The 24,159-nt window shown below is 40.4% G+C and overlaps 1 protein-coding gene across 3 annotated transcripts in view; it reads left to right on the top strand.

The window, feature by feature from the left end:
* The window catches only part of SUGCT (succinyl-CoA:glutarate-CoA transferase), a 768,109-nt gene extending 754,029 nt beyond the window's left edge, over nucleotides 1-14,080 (top strand). For 2 of the 3 annotated variants that reach the window (XM_055590750.1, XM_055590749.1), the window contains one exon: nucleotides 12,104-14,080. In XM_055590750.1, coding sequence (XP_055446725.1) covers nucleotides 12,104-12,267 — 164 coding nt within the window. In that variant the 3' untranslated portion in view covers nucleotides 12,268-14,080. The remainder of the gene's footprint in view (nucleotides 1-12,103) is intronic. The other variant, XM_055590751.1, reaches the window with a different exon arrangement.
* Nucleotides 14,081-24,159: the final 10,079 nt, after the last annotated feature.

The raw sequence follows: 24,159 nt of genomic DNA, 5'->3' as shown, positions 1-24,159 counted from the left end.
ATTTTGATAACGTTACTTAACCCCACTTCCCTTTGTTGATAAAATGGTATAATAGGCATCCTACTTTTTAAAGTCATTCAGTCTATCAAACAAGGTAATATATGAAAAGCATTCCACCAAATGCCTAACACATGTAAGTACTCAATAAATAATAGCTGTTCTCATCATTTCACTGGTCAAAATTGACTCCACACAAAATGAGAATTTAGAAGTATTTGGAACATCTGAACTGAATACTTTTGAAAGGAGTGCTGAGGGACTAGATGAATGAATCTCTGCTCTGGTCCAGGCAAATAAGTCTCTATATTAAAATTGAGACAGAGAATCAGTCTCCATAGGCTATGTTATATATAATTGTCATATAGTGTAGTGACAATTCCTGAATAACACCAGTTTAAAGTAATGCAAGTAGATTCCCTGCTAATATCCCATGTTCATCATGGTTCGCAAGGGCTTGTGGGCAGTCATTATCTCACATATTGCCGAGCTGTTATACCAGAGAGACCCGGATGGTCTTATGTCAGCAACTGAGTGTTCTGACCTGGAGGTGGGGCATACATATCCCTCCTATTCAGTTTGTTGGCCAACACATGACCTCACTCAGCATCAAAGAGATCAGGACATCTCACACTGTCATGGTCCTAGAACAAGGAAGCTGCACAATGATGACAACCCAGAACCACAGACAGTTGAAAACATAATCTTACCTCATAGGTAGTGGGACTTTAGTTATCTTTATAGAGTCCCAAAATAAATTCTGTTACAGTAGTAGTGATCCATGGTGCCTCTGAACTCCAGGTAAGATGGGTGACTCGTCCTAGCTGGTGGTACGCACCACATGTTGCCTGGAGTTTCTGGGATGCCTGACCGCATAAGCAGTGTCATCGATTGAGTCCTTCTGTTCAAGATATCCAGAGCCATTTTTATTCTCCATGGCCTTTTTCCACCATTCCATGCTAGTTGAAATGGCTTTATCTGTTTTTATCTCACATCTAATGGGTTTAATGTGTTCTAACTGTATGGTTCCATTTGGCGCCTTGGATGCTATGGCTGAGAGGCGCCATATAAAAAATATTGTTATTGTTATGATGATGAGTTCAAGCAGTGGAGGGGAAATTGTGAAATAACTTGGTACTGGAGCTATCATTATTTTCAGAAAAATGAAATTTGGCTTCTTATTGCGCTAGTAAGCCTTGAAGATTAAATGATATCTACAGCATGTATCTTAGCAATGGGCCAAAGAAGTCAAAATAAAAACTTTTGATATAGCATTTCATATATTATAAAACAGATGTTTGCTTTTAAGTATTCTTGATTTTTTAAAAAAGTTGACACCCATATCAGACATTTAAAAAGCACAACAGATGAAAAGACCCACACATTTAGTTTTAATTGTATTCATTCTTGCTTTCATCATGATTGGACTGGCCAGCTTTGTTAATGAATTTAACCCTTAGTGTTGATCCTTGGCCAGTTTGCTGTGAAGTTGAGCAATATGTTGTTTCATTGCTTTAGAAATACATCATGGAGATGTGAGGTGCATCGAGTTCTGGAAAAGAAAAAAAGGAATGTTGAGGTCCCTTCCCTCATGATGATGTGATATTATGTTCCCATTACTTGAATATTCATTATGGTTTCCCACATGTTTTTGGCTACCTCTGTTTCCTGCAACTGTTTACATTATTAAGTTGGTCTGGATTATAGAAATGTAGCTCAAATGCTGTTTGTAGTTAAAGTAGCTTGTGATGTTTGCATGGAATGGGTAGATTCCGTTTTTAGCCTCAGAGTTGTGGATGGTTTCTAAGAGGAGATGAGATGAAATAGTCAGGGTCTTATTACTGAAGGGCCTCAAACCACAGATGGAAAACACGACACAGGGCTAGTTGGAGGAATTTTCTGGCACACCAGGAACCGGGCCTTCCCTGTGCCTTCAACCAGATAACTTTCCACAGAGAACATAGTGAAGGCTTCATTCCTTTCTGGCCGGGTAGGGAAGAAAGATTTGGAGAGCACTGCCTGGCTCAGAAACATGAGGAATCAGAATATATTCATGGGGCTATGTTTCCAGGACCTCCTACAAGGAAATAGGTGGTCTATGACAAATTCATGTGAAAAGATGAGGTAGTAATGAGTACATATTGCATAAGAAATCTGATAGCACTGTGATCTAGAAAGAGGGCATAGACTGTCAGAAGATGAAATCTGAAACTGTCCTTGGCATGTTCTACTCCAAGACCCGTGAGTTTATTTTTCAACTTAGATAATTCTCTTTTTTGCTTTTTTCTTTTCACTGGGAAACAGCATGGCCCGTTGGCAAAGGTTCAGGATTTGGAGCAAGTCTCTCTGGCTTTAAATCCTGGCTCCTTTTAGCTCTGCGACCCATTTAGCTCAGTGACTTCCCTGCTGTGTCGCTCAGTTTTCCCCATTTGTAAAATGGGGACCATGACCTTCTGACCGTATCCTAAGGGCTGAATGAATCAAATGTGCAAAGCACATATGACAGTGTTTGGCACATAGGAAGTGTTTGTTGAGTAAGTAAATAAGTCTCATGTTTCCAAAGTTCCTTTTAACATATTTAGTAAAAAGTTAGTTTCTGGTGTACATTATGATGCTGTCGGATAGAGTGAGTATGTACTTATCTGGTGACTTGGTAATCATTCAGACTCCCTTAGCCTCCCTTTTGCTATCTGTAGGAAAAGGAAAATATATTTACCTCCCTACCTATTTATTTGAAAAGTGCTTGTTATGTCCCATGTGCTTAAAAAAAGTTTCCTTCCGTATAGCACAGGGAACTCTGCTCGGTGTTCTATAATAACCTAAATGGGAAATGAATTTGAAAAAGAATAGCTACGTGTACATGTGTGACTAATTCACTTTGTTGTACACCTAAAACTAACATAACATTGTTAATCAACTATACTCCAATATAAAATAAAAATTACAAAAAGAATTAGTATTTGAAAACAAAACTCTCCTTAATTAAAATGAAGACTAGAATTTATTTTTTTTTAAAAAGAATTCCTCCCTTTTCCTTTTCCTTTAAATAATCTTATCCTTGATTGTTAAAGAGTTTTAAAAGTTAAGACTTTTGTCCCCAGCTTGCTGTCATGAATCTAAAATGAAGCTCACCTGTTCATGTTCTGGGACGTTTGGGACTGACATGAACTGGAGACAAGGCCCCTAGCTGAGGAATCTGGGGTGCTGGGGTCAGCACTGCAGCGTAGAAGGAGGGGCAACAGCAGCAGGTGGTGTGTGCTGAGGGCTTACTGTGTGCCTGATCCTGTTCTAAGAAGCTTTAAAATCCTCACAACTGTAGATGGTAGGGACCATTATCATCCCCATTTCACAGAGAAGCATTGAGGCACAGATGATGAATTACCCAAGGAGACCAACTCAGTTCATGACAGAACAAGGATGTCAGCCTAGACCCTCTGGCTCCCTAGCCTCACTCTTAACCTCGTACTGTGTCACTCCTCGAAAACAATGATTATGAAGTCAGCACAGCTCTAAGTGTGTCTGCTGTGTGCCCTTTACACATTTCATAACCTCTCTGAGCTCCATGCGCCTCTTCTGTGATATAAGGATAAAAGGCAGTAATAAATGCAAAACAAACAAACAAACAAACAAACAAACAAAAAAAACCAAAAAACCCTATCTAAGGTTATTGTGAGGATACCGTGTAGATAACAAATATAGCCCCAGGCCTGGCATACAGTAAGTTCTCACTGAGTAGAGGCTGTGGATGTCAGATGTCATCATGTATGACTAGAGCCTGGGGCAGATTCCTCCTCTTCTAACTGCATTTTCTCAGCCTCTGGCTGGTTTATCGGTTCAGCCTCCCAGGAAGGGGCAGAAGTTGAGGTCAAAGGCATTGTCACTTTCCTAGAATGAGATATACTGTCCATGAGGGGACCAAGGGCGGTTCACACACAGTCCTCATAGAGAGGTGGGTCTAACCCACAAGCTGTGCCATCCAGTCCCCTTCCTGGTAAGGGCTTTGACCTCTAATTATTAGAGTAAGTAGGCTCCTCACAAGGACAGCACTTGGGGTTCCAGGTTTGGTACCACTGATGTTCTGGAGACTGCTGCGGTGTGCATTTTTCCTGAGCATTTTTCAGTTTGATTTCCTTTATAAATGCAGAGGAAAAACATCCACACCTTCATTAATCCCTACATGGCTTTGACTCAGTCTCAGAGAGCTCTGCATTTCATTCTCTGCCTCTTTCTGTGGGGCAGAGAGTCCACATTTCTTTTAAAAGTACAACTGCCCTAATTCCTACTCTCAGGTCAATGGAGATGTGTCTGTTTAAGGCCAAGAATTCCTCATTGCAAGAAATGCATTTATCTCCAAACTTATGAGCTATACAGGTTAATTTTTCATTCATTTTATTTGTTTCCTTTGGACATAAAACATTTTGATGCAATAGATTTGTGATATAGAACTTAGATAGTAGAAAAGCCTGCCTAAACAACTGATTGAAACCCTCAGCATCAGAGAGGTTGGAATGAATACAACTGCCTTGGAAATATATTGCTTTGAAATGAAGACACTTAGAAGGAAATGACCTCTAAATTTACATATCCTGGCCCAAATTATTCCCTGAATTCCAGACTTGCATAGCTAAAGGCTTCTCTCCTTGGATACCTCATTGGCATCTCAAACAGCATTTTCAATGCGCTTCCCTCCTGGCTCAGTGAGTAAAGAATCCGCCTGTAATGCAGGAGATGCAGGCAAAGCAGGTTCTATCCCTGGTCAGTAAGATTCCCCTGGAGTAGGAAATGGGACTTGTATAGCTAAAGGCTTCTCTCCTTGGATATCTCATTGGCATCTCAAACAGCATTTCAAAAACAAATTTGACTTCTGAGACTTCCCTGGCTGCCTGGTCCAGTGGTTAAGACTCTGCCTTCCAATGCAGTGGGTGCAGGTTCAATCCCTGCTCAGGGAACTAAGATCCCACATGCCTCAGCGGGCAGCCAAAAAAAAAAAAAAAAGGGGGGGGGGGGAGGAAGGAATGAAAAAATGAATTTGACTTCTGCTTCTCACCAGTTTTGTCCGTGAATCCATTCAGCCTTTCTCATCAGGTAAATGGCCCACCAGTTATTCAATTCAGAAACAGGAGTTTTCCTTTGATCTTTCTCCCTCCCCAGCTACCTTGGGTCTTGCACTTCATCAGCAAGCCCTCTCATTCTATCAGGAGAAAAGCTCTCAAATACATTCACTTTTTTCAAATTCTGTAGGCACCACCCTAGTGTAGGCCACTGCCATCTCCTCCAATATCCCCACAACAGCCTCCAAGCTCGTTTTAGTGCTCTCTCTGCCCAGCTACGGGAATACTGAAGTCTTGTCACTGCTCTGCTTAAAGCCCCAGTGACTTCCTAGTGAACTCAAAATAAGATTCACTTTACTACCATAGCCTGTAAATCCCTGTGCCTCTCCTTCCAATTTCATCTAGAAATTACCAGATAATATTCTAACCACACTGCAACTTTTTTCAGTTCTTAGACATCAAGCCTATTCTCACTGCCTGGAGTCTTCTTTCTTTTAATGTTAATAGCTTTTGTTTTAATATTAATAGCTCAGCTTTGGGACTTCCCTGGTGATCCAGTGGTTGAAACTTTGCCTTCCAATGCAGGGGATGTGGGTTCAATCTCTGGTCTGGAAACCAAGGGCAACATGCCATGGAACAACTAAGCCCATGTGCTGCAAGTAAGACCCAGCACAGCCAAATAGATAAATAAAATAAATATTTAAAAAGAAGAAGAAGAAGAAACATAGATAGTAAACTTAATCTTTGGCAGTTTGAAAATACCTTCATATTTGATTAACCATTTGACTAGGTATACAATTCTAGGTTTGGGGCTTCCCAAGTGGCTCTCATGGTAGAGAACCCGCCTGCCAATCCAGGAGACTAAAAGACACTGGTTTAATCCCTGGGTCAGGAAGATCCCCTGAAGGAGGGCATGGCAACCCACTCCAGTATTCTCTCCTGGAGAATCTCATGGGCAGAGGAGCCTGCCGGGCTACGGTTCACAAAGAGCTAGACACGACTGAAGTAGCTTAGCATGCACACACACACAATTCTAGGTTTAACATCATTCCCATTTAGAAATTTGAAAGCGAGCTTCACTTTCTTCTAGTTTTTAGTAGAAATTAGTGAGAGTAGTATATATTGCAACATTTGATCTTTCAGCTTTTGTCCTACTTCTATTCTAAGATCTGTCTCTCTGTTAACCATTGATTTTTAAGAAAAGAGGCTTGGAAATTTGATGGCTGTCAAGTGGTTAAGACTTGGCGCTTTCACTGCCAAGAGTTTTGGTTTGGTCCCTGGTTGAGGAACTAAGATCCCACAAGCTGCCTATAGTAAGGTCAAAATTTAAAAATAATAAATAAATTTAAAAAAATTTAAAGAGTCTTTAAAAAGACTCTTGGGAAGTTGAAATGGACCAATTGGCATCCACTTCCTGTCCATGTCCTTGTAGAATGTCCTATGCTTCAGCTTTCTTGACCTCTTTGCCCATCGACATGATCCCATTGGTGTCATTTTTAAATTTGTTGAAATATCTCATACACTAGTGATGCTCCCTCCCATCCTTTTCACTCATATGAAATTTTATGTTTGTTTGCTTAACTTCTATACCTTTACTTCAGTGGTTTATCAGGGGAGAGTGAAGGCAATATATATATATTCAAAGTCCCAAAATACACCACTTGAAATTATGATCATTTGCCATCATTTAGATGTACTGTAATTTATTTGACCAGCGCAAAAGGAAATGGCAACCTACTCCAGTATTCTTGCCTGGAGAATCCCATGGACAGAGGAGCCTGGCAGGCTAAAGTTCATAGGGTCACACAGAGTCAGACACTACTGAAGTGACTTAGCATGCACACATGCCCAAGTTTGGAGCATATTTTCCTAATTTTATCAATATTACAACTATTTGACCTCTTTATCTGGAAGGAAGGAGTTTGGGATAGACCTATGAGGACAGTACATGAGAGAATGATTGCTAAATACCTGCTCCTAATAAGGTACACTTTGGGAGCTAAGAACAGATGAAAAAGTTTCTTTCTTTCTTTTCTTTTAAATTCAGAACCTCACACAAAAAGGGGTATTGAATATTAGATTTAGAAATTTGTATAGTCCCTTGCCTGTCACATTTGTCAACATTCTTGATTACATCCATAGAGGAAAAAAATTTTTTATTAAAGCAGAATTTCTCCATTCAAGTATGTGAATACTTAAAACTCTTGATATCAAGTTGAAAATTTTCCATCCAGAAGGATTGTACCATTTTCCACTCCCTCTGGTCACAGACTTCTTAAACATATACTGTGATATCTATAAGATTCACTAGTTTTGTAAACAAAGTTGTATCTCATCATCTCCATACTCTGATTATTACTGATGTTGAGTATTACCCACATTGTATTCCCCAAATGCTCAAACCAATCCTGCATAGGTATTGCCAACCTCATTTTAGAAATCTATGGACTGAGACTCAGGAACTTTTAAGAATTCTCAGGATCACACAGCTTTCAAGTGTTTGAAAGCATATGCGAATGTAGACGTTGCTTTGCCAAAAAGTAATTTAAGAACATGTGACTTATCTGCTCATCTTTTTTTTAAACGGAAAATCAGATTATTCATTCTTTCTGGACCTTAGATATAAATAATTATGTCAAACATGTTCTACTTCTTGAAACAAATACATTTGAAGAATATATTTTGTGCAGAGCCTAGACTGAGGAATGTCCCAGGTATATAGGATCATTGCACAGGGTTGAAAGAACAGATTTCAATTGACTCAGGGAAATTTCACTTTCTTTGGGATCTGAATATATCACTTTATTTGTCCTGTGTCACATAGAGATGTATATTTTAAGGGGCTGTAAATTTTTGTTTTTTCATAAACTACATGGCCAAGCAAAACAGCAGCCCCCCTGTCCCCCTTATCCATGGGTTCACTTTCCAAGGTTTCAGTTACATGTGGTCAACCATGGTCTGAAAATATTAGAAAATTCTAGAAATAAATAATTCATACATTTTCAATTGTGTGCTGTTCTGAGAAGAGTGATGAAATCTCCTGTCATCCTCTCTGTCTCTTGAATTATCTCTTTGTCCAGCGTATTCATTCGTTAGGCACTTAGTAGCCATCTAGTTGATCAGATGGATTGTCCGTCAGTGTCAAAGTGACTCTTCTTTTACTTTGTAATGACACCAAAGCACAAGAGTAGTGATGCTGGCCATTTAGGTATGCCAGAGAGAAGTCGTAAAGAACGTCTGTTGAGTGAGAAGGTGAAAGTTGTCAACTTGTTAAGGAAAGAAGAATTAACTGTGTGCTGAGGCTGCTGAAGCCTATAGTGAGAGCAAATCTTCTATCCGTGAAACTGTGAAGAAGGAAAAAGAAATTCTTACTAGTTTTGCTGTGACACTTCAGTCCACAAAAGTTAAGGCCACAGTGCATCATAGATGCTTAGTTACGTTGGAAAAGACATCAGATATTCCTAGTAAGATATTTTGAGAGAGACCACTTTCATGTCACTTTTATTACAGTACATTGTTGTCATGTCATGTCCTGTGTTAGTGGCAGTTACAGTGGTTCACTTACTGTGCTGCATTTATGAATTAAACTTTGTCATAGGGATATATGGATACGAAAAAACACTATACATAGGGTTCAGCATCATCTGTGGTTTTAAGGATCCAAGCGGGGTCTTGGAAAGTATCCCCCGCAGATAAGGGGGTGCTACTGTGTTTAAGGAATTTTTAAGAAATTGCAATTTGAAAACTGCCAGTACCGTTCAGGTAACTATACCCCCCTTTGATATTATTACATGGACAAATCTCAGCTTCAGAATCTTTCTAAAATCAATCATATGCAAAATACCTGGTTTCTGAAGGGGCATATGGAAAAGTATATACAATTTCGTCAACTGCGATATGGCTTACTTAGTAACATATATTTGTTTAAAGAAGCCTAAGCTTTCCAAATATATCATATCCTCCAGGTGTCTTTATCCTAGCAAGTCTAAAAATTACCAAGTAATACCATCCCACCAACCTAAATTCTTTAAGATATTTCTGTGCAAGGTGTTACATGCCCTTCATCCTAAACTGGCAGCATAGTGTTCAGTGTGGATCTGGAAGCTCCCAGGAAAGGATAGGAGTGACACAAGTGATGGACACAAGTTGACCTGCCCTTTCCTACGGTTGGACCTGAAAAATTCCCTCATAGCATCCTTGCTGGGAGGTAAAAACCCAAGTTCTATGTGCCAATAGCACAATACTCCAAAGTAGATGTGTCTCAAAAACATAATAAGTGAAAGATGCAGACAGTAAAGGCCGCATATTGTATGGTTTCATTGATACGGAATATCCAGAATAATCCATAGAGACGGAAAGAAGTTAGAGGTTGCCAGGGGATATGGAAAGGGGAGAACTGAGAGAAACTGCTTAAAGGATGAGGGTTTTAGTGAAAGCGATGGAAATATTTTGGAACTAGATAGAGGTGGTGGTTGCACAGCATTGCAAATATCATGGAACAGTTCACTTCAAAATAGTGGATCTTATGTGAATTTCACCTCAATTAATTCTTTTTTTTAAAACAAAATCCAAGTTCCTGAATCTAACATACCTGGACTTGGAAACGGATACTTCCTAGCTGTGTGATGTTTGGCAAGTTTTCTCATGTCCTAACCTGGATCCTAACTTTAACCCTTTTACCTTAAATCTCCATCAGTCCCCATACAGGATTGCCATGAGGATTTATAGGAGCTGATGTGGGGCCTTTGGCACAGTGGCCAGCACAGCCCAGGTTCTTAGGAAACGGTAGTTACCACTGCTAATGCTCCTGGCACTGGGAGCAGTAGTGATAAATGGTAACCCTCTTTTATCCCAGATTCTTCAAGAGTCAAATGACTATTTCTCAGTTGATTGTTTTACTTCAGGTCATCTAGTTAGGAAAAAAGCCATGTGACTTTGACTTCAGCCTGTATTTTTTGACAGAGTCCTTCTTTTGAAAGACACATTTTAGATGAAAACTATGGTTAATGTCAAAATCACACACATCCCCAAAACACTGGATTATCAGCTTTCTCAGGAGCATAGGGGATACCACCTCCCAATGTGTATGGTTCTTTCTTGAAAAGGGACCAACCCATGAAATAAAACGATCATGCACTGGAGCATTTGAAAGGAAATGTGAGAAGGAAAAAATAAAAAAGAATTTCCCTGAGCTTCAGAGAAGGAAAACTTTGGACATCAGTTGGAAATGGCCATTTATCTGGTGTGAGTGGTATGTGTGACCCAAATGTGCCACTTGACGGTTTTAGGAGGTCTGTGTCCTCTCTCCATCAACAAATGGCTTCCTCGCCATTATCTTTTCTGAATGGAATTCTCCTAGATCCTAAGGCACATTTCTGCTTTATGGACTGACATTCTGTTACCCACATGTACTTGGGTTTTATCTGTTCTTCCTATGGGCTCCCAAATCCAGAGGAGACTGGAAAAATCTTTATGAGATGGAAACGTACTGTTCTGTAGTCTTCCTGTGACTCTCTAATTTGTTTTCCCGAAGGCTCATCAAGTGAGATGTAAAGGACAGCCAACATAAATATCATTTATTGAATGAGGCAGCAAAGGTAAAATCTGTGGAAACAGTATGTTCCTCAGTGTCCATCAAGCCTGTGCATGAAAGAGTGAGAAGATGAGGCTGCTAAGGTTCTGGAAAGTACATGGCCTTCAGTGTGAGATGGTTCAGGTGGATGAGGATTTGCATCTTGTTGCTCTTAGTTATTAGTTATGTGTGCATGTGTGCGTGCTATGATCAGTTGTATCCACTTCTTTGTGATGTCATGAACTGTAGTCCATGAGGCTCCTCTGTCCATGGGATTTTCCAGGTAAGAATATTGGAGCAGGTTGCCATTTCCTTCTCCAGGGGATCTTCTTGACCCAAGGATCAAACCCCATCTCTTGCATTTCCTGCATTGGCAAGCTGGTTCTTTACTAGCTGAGCCACTGTTGAAGTCTATGACCTTGAACAAAACCTTAGCATTTTGGACTTTAGTGTCATTATGTGAAGAGTTAGGATGAAGGAGTTCCCTAGTAGTCCAGTGGTTAAGTCTCCAAGCTCCCACTGCAGAGGGCATGGGTTCGATCCCTGGTCAGCGAACTAAGATCCCACATGCTGCATGGTGGAGCCAAAAAGTTGGGGGAAAAAATGAATGAGGATGATAAAATCCATTCCCAGCATCTGTTGAAATCCTTGCTTTAGTTATCCTGTTTGTTGGTGGCTCAGTGCTCAGCAAAGAGCTGGGAGTACATATCCATTTCCCATTGCACAGCAACTGTCAAAGAAGGTAATGGGGTGGCTTTTGTCATCATAGTGGCTGGCAGGTTTTGTGCATTATGTGGATTTGGGGAAGCTTACTTCATGCTTTCTGTTCATTACATCATGTAAACCCTTTCATCAAGAGTGTATGGTAAACATCATACCCGGTTTAGTTGTGGAACACGAGGCTCAGAGAAGTTATATAATTTGTCCAAGATAGCTCTTCTTGAAAGTGAAAGAGCTGATACCCAAACAGAAGTCTCTCTGACAAAGAAGCCTGCACCCGTAACCTCTTCTACCACCTAAATGCTTCACCCAGAGTCTGGGTGAAGTCTAGTTGATCTGCAGTCTGTTGAACTAAATCTTGGAATTTTACACTGGATGCTGAGTGGTAAACACTTGGGTTACCTTCACCTGGGGTCAGATTTCCAGAGAGACACTATGTACCTGTGTCACTGTTCTCTGGGACCCAGAAAGTCAGTTCAGCTGAGTGACTTACCCCTGCGAATCTTTGCGACAGGCCTGGCACACACCAGGCACATCCATGCAGCCCCCAGCATGGTGGATGACCACTGCATAGTTGTCTAAAGCAAAGTCAAGGGAAGCCACATGTGCAAATACATTTCTTTCCAAAACGATGGTCCATCTGCAAGGGTGTAACGGGCAGTGATATTCTTGGCATTCATTGCAAACACCCCAGGCTGCTTGGGTAATGAATTTCCGAGGGTTAGTCATTAACAGGCTTCCTGCTTTCCTCCCGCTCTGACAGGCCCAGCTGTGAGATACAGTAAGTTCAAGATGTCAGAGGCCAGGCCGCCTCCCCTTCTCGGGCAGCACACGACGCACATCCTGAAGGAGGTCCTCCGATACGATGACAGGGCCATCAGGGAGCTGCTCAGCACTGGAGTGGTGACCCAACATGAGGTTGAGTGACAAAGGAAAAATACTTTTCTGCAAAACCACATCTGAATACATTTTGCTAGCGAAGACAAAACAGCCTTTCTGGACCCTTCTCCCCAAATCTGGTGCCTGCCACTGAAGAGTTAGAGGAATTCCAGATTTCCTGCCTGGCGTCTCCAGAATGGCTCTGGTATCAGTGAATCTAGTGCTTTCTAAATGTACCCCACCTTTCATTCCTCTGTTTTCCCCCAGATAATAGATTAATTGCAGATTTTTTTTTTTGGTGAAGATTTTTTTTTTCCGGAAAAATGCATTCCTCATTCTTATTACATTAATAGCCTAAACGTTTGCCCCTCCAGCCCACGCAGGTCTGAAAAAGAGCAGATCTCTTGATGTTCTTTACTTGCACATAAAGTCCTCATTTAAACCTTTGTTAGGAAGTCAAAGCAATAAGCAGAATGACAGTCTCGGTGATTGATTTTAAACAGAATAACTTAATTTGAGCTCATGAACCCTTTGTTAATCTGTAATTTAAACCATGGAATTTGTTAATGTCCCTTATAAAACTGAACTTCATTCTCCCCTGTTGGGGTAAATATTTGCTTTATGTTGTGTTTCTTTGACTATTTCCTGAGACATGCAGAAAATCAACCCCCACCAATGAATTTTGGGATGTGTAGGTATCTGCATGATACCTGGGTAAAGAATGGTTCTTTAATTGGTACCTTATTTTGAGCCAAGTGCAAATGCAACACATTTTTAAATAAATGTCAGATGAGTATCTAGGTATTAAATAATGTCTGTGTGTATATACTCAGTCATATCCTAATCTTTGCAACCCTGTGGACTGTAGCCCACCAGGCCCCTCTGTCCATGGGATTTTCCAGGCAAGAAACTGGAGTGGATTGCCATTTCCTTCTCCAGGTGATCTTCCTGACATAGGGATTGAACTAACATCTCTTATATATCCTGCATTGGCAAGCAGATTCTTTACCAACTGTACCACCTGGGAAGCCCCAAATAATGTCGAAATAATGACAAATAGGAAAATGAAAGGAAAATATTTCTTTATATTCTGAGTATCCACTGAGTAGAAGAATATAACATGTCTTAGTATTATTTGCATTTAAGTATTTGTCAGTGAATTGGAAGTATAGAAACATCTCTGTCCAGAAGGTGGTTACTGATTTGCATCTATGTTCCAAGATGAATTGTCACTTAGATTGCCAGTCACTCAAGCCCAGGTACAGACCAAGGAGCTAGATGACCTGTGATCTATATCCTGATATGATGACAATTCGCTCTGTTAGGTTCATATATCTTAAAGCCATGTCATTACATGCCAAGTGGTCATTGAAAGTTAAATTACAGATGTTCATTTTTCAAACTGTGATTTAGAGCTAGTTTTCTTATTGTGTTCTTTTTCATTGGAAGGATTTGAGCCATTTATCCATGCTGTAAGCCTCAGTGTGTTTCTAGAATTAAGGATTCCAAATAACTAGGACATTTGTCTGCTTACAAACCCTTATGGGATTTTATAGAATAATGCCTACTAATTCTAGAAACAGTTATTGTCTTCTCTGCTTTCCTCTTTGTGGACATCTTGTTCTGAAGAACTCCTGCTGTTATCCTGCAAGTTAGAATTCCATCATGCAAGGGTAATTTGATACCTTCTGCAGTACTTTTCCCCCAATGGCTAATTCGTAGATAGATATTTGGAGACGTTCACTTCAGGCCAGACATCTAAATGAAATTCCTCCATGTATATACAATTAGTAATGAAAATGGTAAAAGGCTGGATGACAGAGATTTGGCAAAACCACATATCCTGAAAGATGTTTCTCCACCATTATTCCCCCAGTTATCCAAGTTGATGTCTTGAAATGCAGATTACTTGGTTCCTAAGCAGTAATCCTAAAGATCTGGGTCGTCATATGTAGAAGGACATTGATCATTCAGAGAGGGTCACAAAATGCCTCAGAAACCTTAAAATAAAACAAAACTATAGTCTTGGTCCACAGCAGTCACCATTGGGGACTATCTCCAGTGTAAATGTGTATGTAGCTGTTCAGATTTCTGCCTACACAACTCAAAATGATCCAGAAGAACTTTGAACCTGTTCATTCCTCAACAGATATCATTTACTCTACTGATTTAGTGAGAGAAACAATTTAGAATATATCTCAAATTTAGGTAGAGAATTAGTCCTGGAAGAAACATTGTGTTTGCTGAAATTTGTAACATGTCCCAGATCAAGTTATGCCTATAGACAATGTGTTGTTTTAACTATCAGGATGTATTATACATTTCCAAAGCTGTACATATTGTTACATTACCATATTCTCCCAGTTCACTTTGTGTCAAGGCCTGCCTTCTGACAGGCTGATGTCTGAAGTTGTTCTTCAAATTTCTTAGCAACTCCCAGGTTTAATCATTTTGGAATTGAGAGAGTATCCACGAGCAACTAAATTTCCTTTCCTTGATTTTTTTGCTTAAACTTCCTGCTGCCATGGTTTTCTGGTTAGTAGAGCTTATTTTCTAACTTGCAGTCTCATATGCTGAATGTTTCCCCAGAAGAAGAGAAATGAGCATTGTTTTGTGGGACTCCTCTTGTTACTTGGTGTTCTTTCCATGTTCAATCCATCTAGTAGGAGTTAGAAGCACAATCATGATTTAAAAAAAAAAATAAATAAAACTACAGCAAAGGAGGTTTCACACAGGCTATTTCATACTACTAGTTCCTAGCTCGTTAGACTATAACCTAGGTAACACCACAGAGGGGGTGCTTTTGCATAAGACTTCAACACCCCTGTTTTCGGCCTTTTTCAGGGAAATTCACACCCACTAGTCTCTATTTCACCTGAATTTGATGTCTTACCACCAACTCTTTGGTCCCATGATGTTGGTGTGTTGTCTACTTTTATGGGTATGAGTGTTGCTTGTTACTCTCCCAACTGGCTCAAGACTGCCTTCATGAACAGGAAACGTTCTCCAGGTCCTGGACCAGCAGGCACCGAGAAAGAACATCACCAGAACTGAGCAGATTGGTTAGATCATCTGCGTCTGCTCTGATGGCTCATATGGCAAAGGAGACAGGTGGGAAAAAAAGGCACATTCCTCAACCTCCATTTCCTGACCCCGGGCTATTTGTTTTCAAACACATCCTCCAAGATTAAGAGATTCTTCTTGAATTCGCTTCTATTCGGGGGAGAATATCCACTGCCATGAGTCCCTAAATTCTTGAGTTTCTTCAGACACAATGTGCCGGGAAAAGTGGTTATTCATTTTGAGAGTAGTATCAATGAGCCTTAGAAGGAGAGACTGTTAAGCTCATTTCTTCTCCCTCTCCATTTTGGAGTATGATCATTATTTTAGAAAGTTTGGGGAAAAAAGGTTCATAATTCTATTTCAAACATCTGTTGGAGAAAACAACAACAACAAAACATTTATTTATTTTTATAGCAATGACTTTTTATTGTATATTTGGGAGTGATACTGAGCTGGAAAGAATGAAGCTGGTTCTGAACTGCTTCTGAGAACCTAGCTTTTGCTAGTCTTACTAGTTTTTTATTGGAATATAACTGCTTTACAAAGTTGTGTTAGTTTCTGCTGTACAACAACATGAAGCACCATATGTATACATATATCCCCTCCCTCTTGAGTGTCCCTCCCACCCCTACTCCTATTCCATCCCTCTAGGTCTTCAAAGAACACTGAGCTGAGCTCTCTGTATTAATAGCGGCTTCCTGCCTGCTATCTGTTTTACACATGGTAGTGGATATATGTTAATGCTACTCTCTCAGTTCACTGCCCGCTATGTGTCCATAAGTATCTATTTTAAATGTAGCAGTATGCACATGTCAATCCCAAACTCCCAATCTATCCCTCCCAGCCAGTCTTCACTCCTGGTAACCATAAATTTGTTCTCTAAGACTGTGTGTCTGTTTCTGTTTAGTAAATAAGTTAATTTGTATCTTTTTTTTCCTTTTTTTAAATAAGAGGCTGTGGTGGGCAGAATAAATGGCTCATCAAAGAAGCCCATGTCCTAATCCCCAGAACCTGTGGATATGTTACATTCCATGGCAAAAGGGAATTATGATTGCTGATCAGCTGACCTTAGAATAAGGAGTTTATCCTGGATTGCCCTGGTGGGCCCAACATAATCACCAGGCCTTTAAGTGTGGAAGAGTCTCAGTGTCAGAGTGATGGGATGTGAGAAAGACTTTCCCGATTATTGTGGAATTTGAAAATGAAAATGAATGAGGGCTGTAGGCATTTTCTAGAGGATGAAGAATGCAGGAAAATTGGACTCTCCCTTAGAGCCCCTGGAAAGAATGTAGTCTTGCTTGACTTTAGCCCAGTGAGACCCATTTTGGACTCATTTTGGACTTCCGATCTCCAGAACTGTAAGGTAATAAATTTGTTTTATTTTAAGCCACGGCATTTGTAATATATTGTTATAGCACCAATAGAACATGAATACAGAGGCTGTTCTTCCTTAGTTTAAAAGTCTAAAGCAACAGGAAAATCACTGGCTTGCAAAGTGACTAATTGACACCTCCCTGTAGTTCCATTTTTTTTCTTCTTTTTTTTATCCCTACTTCCTTTTTGACTTTTCATTTTCTCCCCCATCCTTTCTCTCTGTGGCCATATTTATTTTCTCCCTCTCCTTTTATCTCCTTTCCTTTCTTCCTCCTCTTTTATCCATGTTGTGTAGGTGTGGACTCCAAAAGCTGCCACTGACCTCAAGAAAAATAGGACTTGCTCAGTGATCTGGAAGCTAACTAGTAGTAATTCTGGCCATGACTTCAGCTTCACATGCAATTTTGGCTTAATCTCTGGGTGGGGTGAACCCTAAATAACTGGCTGCCTCTTTTTCTCCCTCAAAACTCAGGGAAAGAAATGAAGGAGTGTTCCAGGTGTCATCCCAGGCTGGAGCAGAGCCTTCAGGCCTACCTGTCACATGCCCTTCACTGCTAAGAAAAGCATCAATAAAGTGGAATACAGAGCAGAGACTAGACTCTGTGACAGTGGGGTCTTGCTGTTGTGATGGACCTTCCATCAGAGAAAGAGGAGGGAGGGCTTGATGGTCAATAGTTTTGTTCCAGCACTTGGCCTTGCCCTTTGGTTCTTGCTTTTTCTTGGAGAAGTCAAGGCTACCAGCCTTCATAGGAGATTGGTATTTTGCTCTTAGTAATTGCAGTCAAATGGCCTCCAGAAGAGTGGTACATTGGGACATCCCTGATGGTCCAGTGGCTAAGATTTTGTGCTCCCAATATAGGGGGCCCAGGTTCAATCCCTGGCCAGAGAACTAGATCCCAAAGACTGTGACTAAAGATCTTGCATGCAACGAAGTCCATGGGAAGCCAAATAAATAAGTAAAAGAGAAAAAAGAAGAGTGGTGCCTTCTCCACTGCCTTGGTTTTGCCATCTGTCAAACAGAACACAAAGATCCTCACAACTCCCTTTGCTTTCTTCTTTCAAGATGAAAAACATTCAGACACATCGGGTCTTTTCTCTCCCCATCCCTTTCTTTGCAAATGAACCCCATGTCAGTCTGTTCAATTCACACTGGTTTCTTTGTCTCCTGACCACAGAGGTTGGAGGAGTACTTCCTGCTGCTCGTCTACATCTGCATCCTTTCCTCTGGCCCAGAACTTGCGCACAAATGCTCCGCCCGTGAAGCAAGACACTCAGCTTCAGAACACACAGCTGAGATGCTGAGAGGAGAGAAACTAATGTTAAATGACCACAGGGAAATATCTTTCTTTCTACCCCTTTACCTCTTGGAGAACGCTAAAGAAAAATTTGGAATTCCAAAGCATCTCTTGGTAGGAGACATGGCAACACATGTTTGTCCCAATAGATTTGGATTTATGCTTTTAGATTTTACAAAGAACTTCCTAGCTGTTCTTGACTGAAGCTTTGAAATATACTACAAATGAACATCAATGTGTTCTTTCTTTGCAGAGGGTCAAGAAAATCATAGCACCCATTTTAGAAGGACTGTTAAAGATTTACTATTTCAGGGGATAGAAAATAAACTATTTCCAGTATTGTTATAGATAGCCAAACATGCTTGCTTCACCTCTGGAAGAAGTGTCCGGTGAACAGGACCCTGAATCTTCTCAGCCTGATTTGCTGAACTGTGCAGATGGAAAAATATGACAGAGTTAGGAATATCCAGTTAGTAGAATCTCCTTCTCTGGGCCCATGTTTCCCATCTTTTTTTCTTTTTTAATTCACTGGAGTACAGTTGCTTTACAATGTTGTGTTAGTTCCTGCTGTACAGCTGAGTAAATCAGCTTTATGTATACATATATCCCCTCTTTGTTGAATTTCCTTTCCATTTAGGTCACCACAAAGCATTGAATAGAGTTCCCTGTGCTATACAGTAGGTTTTCATTAGTTATCTATTTTAGACATAGTATCAATAGTGTATATATGTCAATCCTGATCTGGGAGATCATCCCACCACTGCTTCCCCACCTTGATGTCCATACCTTTGTTTTCTATGCCTGTGCCTCTGTTTCCCATCTTCTGAATCCCAAACATGTGTTTGGTTCTCCAACTTTGCTTTGAGTGAAAACCTAAGTGAAAGGGTATGGGCCCAGCATGCTAGCAGAGGTGGTGTTCAGGCCTTAATAAGTGATTCACTTAGCTGAAGTCACCAGCAAAGCCCCGCAGAGGTGACAGTGATCAAACTCTTCCTTTTGTGTAGCTATACTCATATGACCCAGGTGACATGAGGTGAAATGAGTAGCTTGGTGAGCCTCTGTGTGGGTACATTTCTGGGGGAAGGTTTTTTGAACTTGGGAGAATGAACAGTCAGAGCTAGAACAGGCCTGGCTGGGGGAGGAAGAAGATTCTGCTGGTAGTCAGACTTAGTACCTTTCGTTTCCTGAGCACAGTGGAAGTAGATTTTCTCTACTCATCCCATAAAATAAGAGCTCTTAGTATATTCCCTCTCCCTTTCTTTCAGGATGCATAATAGATATAGTTCAACAATGGTGGCAGATCTTCTCATGAGTTTTATGACTGGGGTTAGATTTGATGCTTTATAATAATAATAACACCAGCAACAGTATCTGTTCAAGTCTTATGTATAAAGCACTGTCCTGGGACTTCCCTGGTCGTCCAGTGGTTTAGACTCCATGCTTCCACTGTAGGGAGCACAGGTTCGATCCATGATTAGGAGACTAAGTAAGATCCCACATACCTCACAGCATGATCAAAAGGGAAAAATAAATGAATAAATAAAGCACTGTCCTAATCAATATATGTGTACTAACACGATGTGCCTAGGAAAGCCTTAAGGCTACTGCCTGAAGAGAGGAGCAATGGATACACACACACTTCATGTCACAATGGACACACTCAGGTCCTCTGCTCCACCAGTGTGAGTGACATCCCTGCCTTCATTATCATAGACACTACCTTCAGATCATGTCCCTAGAACTCATGCACCCTAGGACACTTTGGGATGTTCAGAAAGATAAAGGGCAAGACATGTCAGGAGCAGAAAGACCGTAATACATTCATTTCAACCTTTGCAAATGCTCTAGAAACAACAGGATTTATAAGAGGATCAGCTTAACTCAAACACTGTCAGCAAAACCCTCAGGAAATTCTCTTCAGGCTGCCACCTCAGGGAAATAGCACAGTTTTTCACCTGTTAAATGTCCTAAGAACATATACTTCTACCAAAGAGGACCTTAAAATGCTCACCCCACTCCAAAAGATTTTTCTGTGTATGAATTTATAGATACAGCTTACCATTTGTGATTCTTTTTAAAGGTTGAATGGAGCCATAAGATTGCTGATGAAATAGGTTAAAAGTAGCTCTCCCAAAGACCACTGCCAGGAAAAATGAGAGAGGCTGAACACTTGGACTTAACCACTTAGGGAGGTGCCATTTAGTGTCCTAGAAAACAACCAGCACACTGCTGAAATCGAGACATGGAGAGAAAAAGACATCCAGTGGAAACAAACGCTGGCTTATCAGAGATACTGAGCAACGTCAGGAAATGAGGGACACCCATTTCCAGTGAAATTTCAGCTACTCCTTGGAGAGAGAAAAGAAGTATAACAGATATCTAGGATAATATATATGACTCTAGCAGGAGTTGCAATTTTTATTAGTAGGAAGATATTCGTGTAAAAATCTACTCTATAGGTAAATTCAATGAAACATGAAAGCCCCTCAAATAGAAAATACAGTAGTAAACCATACAGAACACTTTTTTCAATTTGTGGGAGCAATTTCAAAGTATTGGAGTGGAAGGGAGAAGGAAATACTTGGTGTTTGTCTGTTAACCCATGGACAATGCATTTTCTGATCTCCACAATTGGAAGTGATCTCTACATCTCATTTGCTATCTCAGTCCTCTGTATTTATCTGGCCATAACACTTATCACACCCAGAGTTGTAATTACTGGTCACCCATTGCTGTCTCCCATTAAACTATAATATTGTGGGTATCTTAGTCACGCTTGCATCTCCTGTGATTACCATGATGCCTACTCAGTAGGAGACACCGTAAATATCAGTCCAATAGACATTCTCTCACTCACCAGATTACATGTTCGATGAGAGAAGAACTGATTATGTTCATTTTTTTAAACTCAGAGAGCCTGTGATAAATGGTTTTCAAAGATGGCCACCATCAGTACCTCCCGCCCATTATACACATGCCTCTCTTTCCATCAAGAGATGCACTTTGTTTTCCTTCTCCTGGAACCTGGACTGGTCTGGTATCTTGCTTTTTTTTCTTTTTAAGCTTTTTATTTTAAATAATTTTATATTTACAAACATCATTAAAATAATACTTTAGAATTCCCATATACTAGTTTCCATGCATGTTGACATTTTGCATAACCAATGTACAATTACCTAAGCCAGAAAATTAACATTGATACAATATTATCAGTTAATATACAAAAAATTCTACCAGTTGTCTCACATTGGTAGGCAGAATTCTGTAGTCCCCAAGATTTCCAGCCCTTCATGTACCACTCACTTTCTCCTAGTTATTCAATCAAACACTAATCTAAGTGCTGCCATGGAAGGATTTTGCAGCTGTAATTAAGGTCCAAAATCAGGTGACTTTAAGACAGGAAGAAATTCCTTGATGGCTCAGGTGGTAAAGAATCTGCAATGCAGGAGGACCTAGGTTCAATCCCTGGGTCAGGAAAATTCCCTGGAGAAGGAAATGACAACCCACTCCAGTATTCTTGCCTGGAGAATCTCATTGACAGAGAAGCCTGGAGAGCTACAGTCCACAGGGTTGCAAAGAGTCCAAAAGACTGAGCAACTCACTTTCACTTTTCACTTTCAATCTTAAAATAGGAAGATTAACACATAAAATAGGAAGATTAGTATCTGGGTGGGGCTGACCTGATCACACGAGTCCTTTAAGGCTTAGTCTAGAGGTCAAAGACATTAGGCCAAAGATTTTAAGCACAAAGAGGGTTTGATATGAGAGAGCTTTTCAAAAGTGACTCACTTGAACCAACAGAAAGAGGTAGATGTGATACAGTGCCAATTCAATGCCAAGCCTTGAAGAAGCTTAGCATCTTCTTTTGCTTTTGGAAATTAACCATTGTGGAAGACATCTGACTGGTATCCATGGAGGAATCCTGTGATATTTCATACCTACTATCTTCAGAGAGAGAGAGAGAGGAGCCACTTGGAGAAGCACAAAAACACTAGACATGTGAGTGAATCTTCCTGAGTCTAACCCACCCCTGCAACCTTGTGAGTATGACTAAGTGACACCAGCCCCTGCCCAGTGGAGCAGAATGACCCAGCTGAGACTTACCCCTATTTCTTACCCACATAAACTAGGATTGTTTTATTCCACTGTTGTAAGATGGTTCATTATCAACAAAGGTCTAACTTTAAAAAGAAGTTCAATATTAAATATAGTTTGATAAAGAGCTCACAGCATCTTGGCTGACTGAAATAGTGAATGATATGTGCTGTGGCTTATTATTTTTTCCAATTGAAAAATGCCAGTCAAAAATCTGCTTTTGTTGAAAATTCTTCTGTAATGACCTGGCCTCCTATTGTCACCTAAGAAACGGAACAGGTTCCATTGGACAACGTAGTGCCCAGGGACAGCACTGGCCAGATGCAAATTCCTTCCCACTGTAATGAAATTGAGGACACTAGGGATCAGAAATTATCATGTTCTCAATCTGGAAAGAGATTAAATTCAGGAAAAGTTTGCGTTATTGAGGGGTTTCCAGGGTAGGCAGCCTCTAAACTGGCACCCCAATGAGCCTCACCCCTGCCTAACACCTTTTTAGTCTTCCTCCCAAAGTTGGTCTGTGGACACAACAGCATAGAGCAGAGTGGCTGGTACATCACTTCCCACATTAGGTTATAAAAAATCTAAAGAGTCTGTTTTCTCTGTCTCTGTCTCTCTGCCACTCACTCTGGGGAAAGCCAATTGCCATGGAATGAGACATCGCTACATAGGAGCCCACATGACAAAGAACTAAAGCTCTGGCCAACAACCAATGAGGATGTGAATCCAAGAATCACAGAAGTGACTTCGGAAGCAGATTCTCCAGCCTCAGGACTGCCTGGCAATGACTGTAGCCCTAGCCAACATCTTACTGACCTCTCAGAACTGTGCAGCTTACCCAGACTCCTGACCCTCAGAAACTGTGTGAAATAATACATATTTGATACTTTAGCTTTATGTTTAATGGATTAAGTTAGCTTTATTTTGAAGCAATTCATGACACAGCAATAGATCACAAATATATTTCCCCATTATATTATGGCAAAAAGTCATTTTCAATAGGTGACTTTCAACCTCAACGTTGTGATTTTCATCAGTCACACCCACTGTTAAGTGTGATGCAGCCCTGCGTGGAGGCATTATGAAGAGAAAGGAATGGAGTTGCTTGCTGCGTGTTGGCCTCTGTGTAGGAGTCTAGGGTGGAAATAATGGCAGTGATGTCAGAGTTGGTGGGTGGGAGCCTGTGGAACAAAAATACTGTTAAGAAACTTCTGAAAGATCTCCTCAGAGTAATCTCTGCATTCACAGGATGTTCTAGACCCAGTGGTTCTCAAGAAGGATGGGAGCAGTCTTTCCCAAAAGGGACATTTGGCAACATCCAGAGACATATTAGCAAAGGTTAATAGAGTTTTGCCAAGAGAATGCACTGGTCATAATAAACATCCTTTTCCAACAACACAAGAGAAGACTCTACACGTGGACATCACCAGATGGTCAATACTGAAATCAGATTGATTATATTTTTTGCAGCCAAAGATGGAAAAGCTCTATACAGTCAGCAAAAACAAGCCAGGGTACTGATTGTTGCTCAAATCATGAACTCCTTATTGCCAAATTCAGACTTAAATTGAATAAAGTGCAGAAAACCACTAGACCATTCAGGTATGACCTAAATCAAATCCCTTCTGATTATACAGTAGAAGTGAGAAATAGATTCAATGGATTAGATCTGATAAACAGACTGCCCGAACAACTATGGACAGAGGTTCCTCACATTGTACAGAAGGCAGGGATCAAGACCATCTGCAAGAAAAAGAAATGCAAAATGGCAAAATGGTTGTCTGAGGAGGCCTTACAAATAGCTGTGAAAATAAGAGAAATGAAAGGCAAAGGAGAAAAGGAAAGATATATCCACTTGAATGCAGAGTTCCAAAGAATAGCAAGGAGAGATAAGAAAGCCTTCCTCAGTGATCAATGCAAAGAAATAGAGGAAAATAATAGAATGGGAAAGACTAGGGATCTCTTCAAGAAAATTAGAGAAACCAAGGGAAGACTTCATGCAAAGATGGGCACAATAAAGGACAGAAATGGTATGGACCTAACAGAAGCAGAAGTTAAAAGAAGAGGTGGCAAGAATACACAGAAGAACTATACAAAAAAGATCATCATGACC

This window comes from Bubalus kerabau, chromosome 8 (genome assembly GCF_029407905.1).
Source record: "Bubalus kerabau isolate K-KA32 ecotype Philippines breed swamp buffalo chromosome 8, PCC_UOA_SB_1v2, whole genome shotgun sequence".
Lineage (NCBI taxonomy): Eukaryota > Metazoa > Chordata > Mammalia > Artiodactyla > Bovidae > Bubalus > Bubalus kerabau.
This window is presented reverse-complemented; position numbering and strand designations above follow the sequence as displayed.